The 8,596-nt window shown below is 37.6% G+C and overlaps 1 protein-coding gene across 1 annotated transcript; it reads left to right on the plus strand.

Annotated features, from left to right (window-relative positions):
* The first annotated feature begins 4,149 nt into the window (after window positions 1-4,149).
* Window positions 4,150-4,673, plus strand: LOC108309014 (cysteine-rich and transmembrane domain-containing protein 1-like). The gene has a single exon (XM_037740898.1). It carries the CDS (start codon window positions 4,150-4,152, stop codon window positions 4,435-4,437), a length of 288 nt encoding a protein of 95 aa, XP_037596826.1. The 3' UTR covers window positions 4,438-4,673.
* Window positions 4,674-8,596: the final 3,923 nt, after the last annotated feature.

An 8,596-nucleotide genomic window follows, 5' to 3' on the forward strand; every position in this document is an offset into this window, starting at 1 on the left:
ATGGCTGTAACTACAATTTGGTTAAAGCAAGCCTTGTGCTATCACAAAGAAACTATTAAAATAGATACACAAAAGGTAAAGAAAAAATAAAGCAAATCACTGCAAAAAAAATAATAAAGTAAGACAGTAAGACAGAAAAGAGGAATAAAACAATTTTAAAAAGACAAAAACAATTAGCAAAATGGCAATAGTAAGTCTTTATCTGCTAATAACATTAAATGTAAATGGATTAAACTCCCCATTGGAAAGACATAGAGTTGCTGAATGGATTTCACACACACACGCACACACACACACACAATCTAACAATATGCTGTCTGTAAGAGACTCAGTTTAGATTTAAGGACACAGATAGCCTGGAAGTGAAGAGATGGAAAAATATATCTATGCAAATGGTAACCAAAAAGAAAGCAAGGGTAACTATATTTACATGAGAAAAAATAGACTTCAAGTCAAAAACTATCACAAGAGACAAAAGGGGACACACTATATAATAATTAAAGGGTCAGTCCATGAGGAAGAGATAACAATTATAAATAGATGTACATCCAACACCAGAGCACTAAAATATGTAATGGAAATATTGATATATCTTAAGGAAGAAATTGACAGCAATACAATAATAGTAGGAAACTTCAATACTCAACTTGCAATAATAGAACAACCAAATATAAAATCAATAAAGAAACTGACTTGAACAATGCTCTAGATCAAATGGATCTAACATATATACAGAGCTTTCCATCAAAAAGCAAATAATACATCTTCTCAAGTGCATATAAATGTTCTCTAGGATAGATCATATTTTAGGACACAAAATAACTCTTAACAAATATAAAATGATGAAAATTATATCAAATATCTTTCCTGATCACAATGAAATAAAACTATAAATCAATAGCAATAAGAAACTGGGGGCTGGGAGTGATGTCTCACTCCTGTAATCCCAGCACTTCGGGAGGCCAAGGTGGGCGGATCACAAGGTCAGGATTTCAAGACCAGCCTGGCCAATAGTATGAAATTTCATCTCTACTACAAATACAAAGCTTACCTGGGTGTGGTGGTGCATGCCTGTAGTCCCAGCTACTTGGCAGGCTGAGGCAGGAGAATCCCTTCAACCTGAGAAGCAGAGGTTGCAGTGACTGGAGATTGTGCCACTGCACTCCTCTCCAGCCTGGGGGAAAGAGAGAGACTCTGTCTCAAAAAAAAAGAAACTGGGAAAATTTACAAATGCATTGAAACTAAACAAACCACTTAAACAACCATTGTGTCAAAAAGAAAAACACAAAGGGTAGCCAGTTTTCCCAACACCATTTATTAAATAGCGAATCCTTTCCCCATTGCTTGTTTTTGTCAGGTATGTCAAAGATCAGATGATTGTAGGTGTGTGGCATTATTTCTGAGGCCTCTGTTCTGTTCTGTTGGTCTATACATCTGTTTTGGTACCAGTGCCATGCTGTTTTGGTTACTGTAGCCTTGTAGTATAGTTTGAGGTCAGGTAGCATGATGCCTCCAGCTTTGGGAACACATGGACACAGGAAGGGGAACATCACACACTGGGGCCTGTTGGGAGGAGTGGAGAGCTAGAGGAGGGATAGCATTAAGAGAAATATCTAATGTAGATGATGGATTCATGGGTGCAGCAAAACACCATGGCACATGTATACCTAATAACAGACCTGCACGTTCTGCACATGTATTCCAGAACTAAAAGTATAATTTAAAAAAAGAAAAAATAATACAAAAGTACATTAAATAAACAAAACAAAACTATTCCTTGAGAGATAAACAAAACTGAAGGAATAGTGTACCAAAACTTGTGGGATACAGTAAAAGCAGTAGTAAAGGGACATTCATAGTGACAAATGTCTACATTTTAAAAAGAAGAAAGATTGCAAATAAACAACCTAATTTGACACCTCCAGCAACCAGAAAAAGAACAAACCAAGTCCCATATTTGCAGAAGAAAGGAAATGATAATAATGAGAGTAGGAATAAATAAAAGAGATAATAAAAAAAACAGTAGAAAAAATCAAGGAAACCAAGATTTGGTTTCTTGAAAAGACAAACAAATTTGACAAATCTCATAGCTAAACTAACTTAGAAAACAAGAAAGAAGTCTCAAGTAAATAACATCAGAAATGAGAGACACTACAGCAGATGCATCAGAAATAAAAAAGATTATAAAGAATCATTATCAACAATTATACATCAACAAATTGGATAACTTGGAAGAAATGGATAAAGTCCTAAAAATATGCAACCTGCCAAGGCTGAATTAAGAACAGATAAATTTTAAAAATTGAAACAGACAAATTTTTTAAATTAAAAAATCAGATTTAATCAATAATTAAAACCTTCCCAACAAAGAAAAGCCCAGAATTAGGTGGCTTAATGGGTGAATTCTACCAAATATTTAAAGATGAATCAATACTGATTCATAAAACTTTTTTGAATAATAGAATAAGAAAGAGCACTTCTAAACTCATATTATGAGGCCAGGATCACCCTGATGTCAAAGCTTAGCAAAAGCACCACAAGGAAAGAAAACTACAGGGTAATGTCCCTTAATTAACATAAACACAAAAATCCCCAATAACACACTAACAAACCAAATTCAGAAGCACATTGAAAGGATTACACACCAGGAACAAGTAGGATTTATCCCTGAGATGGAAGAATGTTTCAACATATCAAATCAATATAATATACAACACTAACAATGAAAGATAAAACCACATGATCATCTCAAAAGATTCAGAATTAATTTTACAAAATTTAACATCCATTTATGATTTAAAACTCTGAAAAAAATAGGTATAGAATAAACTTACCTCAACACAATAAAGGCCATATATGAAAAAACCACAGCTAACATTATAATCGATGGGGAAAATTTGAAAGCATTTTTCTCTAAGATCTGAAGCAAAGCAAAGATGTTCAATCTCATTACTTCTACTCAACATAATACTGGAAGTTCTAGCCAGAGCAGTCAGACAAGAAAAAGAAATAAAAGCTATCCGAATTGAAAAGAAAGAACTCCTCTTACAGGGACATGATCATACATGTAGAAAATCCTAAAGACTCCATACAAAAAATTATTAAAACTAATAAACAAATTCAGTAAATTTGCAGTATACAAAATCAACTTGCAAGCATCAGTGATATTTTTGCTATATGCTAACAATGAACTATCCAAAAAGGAAATTAAAAAAACAATTCCACTTACAATAGAAACAAAAAGAATAAAATACTTAGGGTAAAGTTAACTAAAGAGGTGAAAGACTTGTACACTGAAAGTTATAAACCACTGAAGAAAGAAACTAAAGGAGACATAGAAGTGGATAGACATTCCATGTTCATAGATTAGAAGAATTAAAATCTTTAAAATGTCCATAGTGCCCAAAGAAACACACAGATTTAATGCAATCTCTATCAAAACCCCAATAGCATTTTACATTAATTTTTTAAAAAAGCAATCATAAAATTCAAATGGAATCACAAAAAACTACACATCTCCAAAGCAATCTTGAGGGACAAAAAAAAAAAAAAAAAAAAAAAAAAGCTGGAGGCATCACACTTCCTGATTTTAAAATATATTACAAAGCTATAGTAATCAAAACAATATGGTACTGGCATAGAAACAGACATGTAGACTAATATAACAGAATAAATATATTCATATATGTACAGCTAACTGATCTTTGATAAGAATGCCAAGAGCACACAATGGGGAAAGGATAGTCTCTTCAATAAACTTCATTAGAAAAACTGGGTAATCATACACAGAAGAATAAAATTAGACCCTTATCTCACAGCATATACAAAAATAAACTCAAAATAGATTAAAGACTTTAACATGAAGACATGAAACTGTAAAACTACTAGAAGAAAGTATAGAAAAAAGGCTTTTTGACATTGGTGATGGCAGTGATTTTTTGGACATGATACCAACAGAACAGGAAACAAAAGCAAAAATAAACAAATGGGATTGTATCAAACTAAAAACTTCTGTCACATGGCAGCTCTTCACTCTCTTCTAGGTAGGTGCAGTGAGTCTTCTGTGGGCTGGTCTGGACTCCTCAGATCCTGATCCAGACACTACCCAGCCAGTTTTTGGAGACGAGAGGTACACTTTACAGGTCCCTAATGAACCAAGAGAATCCTCCACCATATCCAGGCCCTGGTCCATCAGCCCCATACCCACCTTATCCACAAAAAAACAATGGGCCCAGTACCTATGGGGGGGCCCTACCTCAAGGATACCCCTACCAAGGATACCCACAGTACAGCTGGCAGGGCAGACCTCGGGAGCCTCCTAAAACCACAGTGTACGTGATAGAGGACCTACGAAGAGATGAGTTGGAACTATCCACCTGCGTCACAGCCTGCTGGACTGCTCTTTGCTGCTGCTGTTTCTGGGGCATGCTCACCTGACCAGCCCAGCCGTCCTGTCCTGCCTGCTCTGCCACCACCTTTGACAGGTGTGCCTGCCCCCATCTCTTCTGATTGCCATAATAATGGCTAACTCTGCAAGACACCTCTACCTTTGGCACTACGTGATTCTAGATTAGTGGGGGTTGCTGCTGTTTAATTTGGTGACTTATCTTCTTAATGTCCAAAACCCATTTCTTATTGATCTTTAAAAATGTTCTAAATGACTTTTTTTTGGGCTAAAGTCTTAGTTTTGGAAAATATATTTAAAATTTTTTAATTACATATTCAAGGTAGTGGCAAAATGTAACACACTATAGAACAATTTCTCTGCTAACAACCTGTATGTTTCAATAAATTTGTCCAAACCTCAAAAACAGAAAAGAAAAGAAAAAAAAAAGAATCAACACAGTGGAAAGGCAACCTATGAAATGTGAGAAAATATTTGCAAATCACATATCTGATAAGGAGTTAATATGCAAAACACATAAGGAACTCATGCAACTCAGTAGCAAGAAAACAAATAACTGAATTTAAAAATGAGCAAAAGATCTGAATAGTTATTGCTCATTTGTTTATTTTTGCTTTTGTTTCCTGTTCTGTTGGTGTTGTATCTAAAAAATCATTGCCATCACTAATGTCAAGAAGCCTTTTTTCCTATACTTTCTTCTAGTAATTTTAGTGTCAGGTCAAAACTTCAGATTGAGTTTATTTTTGTATATGACGTGATGTATTTGTATTCTCAAAAGAAAGCATACAAATGGTCAGCATGGAAATGAAAACGTGCTCAACACCAGGGAAATGCAAATCAAAACACAATTAACATATCACCTCACGCCTGTTCTATTATCGAAAAAGACAAAGTGTTGGTGAGGATGTGGAGAAAAGAGAATCTTTGCACATTTTTATGGGGTTTTGAAAAGGTACAACCATTATAAAAAACAGTACGAAGTTTTCTCCAAAAGTTAGCAATAAAACTACCATACGATACCACTTCTGGATGTGCATCCAAAGAAAACCAAATCAGGATCTCAGAGATATCTGTGCTTTTACGCTCATTGCAGCATTGTTCACAATCGCCAAAATATGGAAATAACCCAAATGCTCATGGATGGATAAATGGATAAAGAAATTGTGGTATATTTCTACTATGGAATATTATTTAGCCTTTAGAAAGAAGGAAATTTTGCTGCATGTGACAACATGGATGAACCTAGAGAACATTATGTGAAGAGGAGTAAGCCAGACACAGAAAGACAAGTATTACATGATCCCACTTATATGTGGAATCCAAAAAATGTGAAACTCACAGGAACAGAGAGTCAAATGGTGGTTGCCAGCGGCTGAAGAGTAGGGAAGGTGTTGGTCAAAGTGTAGTTTTAGCTCTGCAGGATAAACAAGTTCTGGAGCTAATGTATAGTGTGGTGACTATGGTTAGCGATACTGTACCAGATACTTGAAATTTGCTAAGAAGGTTTATCTTAAGTATCCTCACCTGGAAGGGGGGAGGGAAGGAGGGAGAGGGGGAAGGAAGGAAGGAAGGAAGGAAGGAAGGAAGGAAGGAAGGAAGAAAGGGAGGGAAATTAGTGAGGTGATGGGTGTGTTAATTGTGATTGCGGTAATTATTTCACAATGTGCATATGTATCAAAACAACTGTACACATTAAACATATATAACTTTTATTTGTTAATTAAACCTTAAAAACTGTTAAATATAAAATAAATCAAACTATTAAAATAACATATCAAAATATTAAAATAAACACTGCCCTCTTTCTTTCTCTAATGAGAAACTTGACTTTTGATGTAGCAAAAATTCAGAGAAGGGCGCCAATGCCACTAAGGAAAAAGTTGATGAGAAATTATTATCTATATATTTGCTAGTATTTTACAGTCATTTGTTAATCAAACCCTCTCAGGGTCCCTTGAAGGGAAATGATAATGAATGCGTTTTGTCCATTTCAGAGGTAGGGTGATTTGGGTCCCTCCAGGTCCAGGTTACAGTCTCATCCTTAACAGGATTAACAGAGAATAAGGAAGCCTGTCTCAAGGCAAAGCTTAGGCAGAAAGATGATGTCCCCATTCCCAGTACCATCACTAATATCATGTGCTTCCCACAGTTTACTCCCCAGCACATGTTGATCAGACATCTTGCCCCACATTTAATTTATTGTTCAGTTGACATGAAACCCAACAATGGTATAATTAGAAGGCTCGCATGAGGGTGCCTGCAGGGAGAGTAATTATTTGCCAAGAGATGAACAGCGATAAAGGAGCAGTGTGGGTGTAGGTTTCCTACTGTGCCCAGAGCCTGCTGTTCATACGTTGTTGATACCAAAATAGAAAGGTGACTGCACTCTTTTTCCTTAGAAGGTGCAACCTGTATTTTCTCTGCTTGAGACTAGGTTTGCAGGGCTGTGCCTAATTCCTTTCCCTCCCATCCCGTTCTACAGAGAGAGCTGTGAGTGAGCCTCTCGGGACTAGAACATGTTAGGAGGCCCTGTCATCTCCACTGTTCCTTCCTCCCAGGGTAGCACCTGCCTGCCCAGGATGTTACTGCCTTTTCCAATGGACACTACACTTGCTGCTGGATCTAGCTGGAGAGTTTCTGGGAAGGAGAGTGCTCTGCAGGCAGGCTCAGGCGTGGACTTGCGGGAATGGGTAAAATGAGGGGAACTGACACTGACTGAGCATCTACTCCGTTGCTTGCACTAACCCATTTGATCCACATGGCATGTTGTGATTCATCTTACAGATAAGGAAACTGAAGCTTGGGGAAGTGAAAAAGTGCAGTCAAGACAACTCAGCCAGTAGGTAGAAAGGCCAGGATTTAAACCCGAGGATGTTTTCTGCTGACGTCCTGCTGTTTCCTCTGATTCAATCTGCCTCCCAACAATGGGACAAGAACCCCCAGAGGGTCCAGGGAGACCGGATCAGAACACTGTTCACTTCCGCACTGTTGATGGCCTCCCTGTGACTGGTCCTTGGTTACATCCTGGTTAAAAGATTGTTGGTTTTGTAATTCTAATTTATTGTACTGGCTCGTGCTGATCTGATAGAGTATTCTGGCTCAGGTCACAGTGACCCTGTTGTTCCCTGGCTCTAGGAGTGGTCCCTCCAGAGGAAAAAGACCAAGCTATGGGGTTGAGGTGTGTCAAGGAATGGGCTGGGTTTCCAACAGCTGCTAGGTCAGGGCTTTATGCTTCACCACCTGAGGCCAGATCTCTCTCTATTGCACTGCAGTGAAGAGGTCTGGGTTGCTAACATTGGCCTGTGCAAGCATTGTGTCAGACACAGTCTCCTGGGGTCCTTGTCTTTGTTAATGATCTCACTCAAGCCTCAAATGTGCTTTTCCAGGTGGAGATCAGCAGCCCCATTTCACAGAGGAGGAAACTGAGGCTCAGAAAATCCAAGTGGCTGGTTATGCATGGTGGTGGAATGGGATTTGGAGTCAGGGAGACCTGGTTTTGAACGCCAAACCTGTGACTTTATAGGTTTGTGCTATGATATATGATTTTCTTGTCTGTAAACCAAGGTAAAGAAGAAACTGTCTCCTCAATTGTTGGAGGAATTGCATATATTTTTATTTAAAATACCTGGCAGATAGTAGGTACCCAATGAATAATGGTTAGTGTAATTAAAGGAATAGTTACTGAGTTTAATGTCACATGTCATTTCTTATGGTTGTCAAGAGACCTGTGCTGAAATATATTCTGAGTTCATATCTGGGAAGGAATGCTGCTATTGATGATTCACATTTGCTTTGGCATGGGAGGGCGAGTGGCTGCACATGTATTTCCCATGCTGGTTTAATATTATTGGCCAAGGTCATACCAGGAGGGATTTGATTTGAGTTTTACTTTTATCCAAAGCACCCACTCTTTCCACTATATCCACTTTAGCTTTCCCTACTAAAACTTCCTGGTTGTTTTAATTTCTTATGGTTTCTGTAACATATTACTACAAACTAAGCAGCTTAAAACAATAGAAATGTATTACCTTACAGTTATGGAGCCCTGAAGTCCAAAATCAGAATCACTAGGCTGAAGTCAAAAGCTTTCAAAGGCCCTATGGGTGAACCCATTCCTCACCTCTTTCATTTTCAGTAGCTGCCAGCATTCCTTGGCTTGTGGCTGCAGCACTCCCATCTTTGCCTTCATCT

Source organism: Cebus imitator, unplaced genomic scaffold, assembly GCF_001604975.1.
Source record: "Cebus imitator isolate Cc_AM_T3 unplaced genomic scaffold, Cebus_imitator-1.0 Scaffold91, whole genome shotgun sequence".
In the NCBI taxonomy this organism is placed as follows: Eukaryota; Metazoa; Chordata; class Mammalia; order Primates; family Cebidae; genus Cebus; species Cebus imitator.

What these genes read in the sequence shown, in the direction of transcription:
- LOC108309014 (XM_037740898.1), top strand. Translation starts at nt 4,150, where the DNA reads ATGAACCAAGAGAATCCTCCACCATATCCAGGCCCTGGTCCATCAGCC.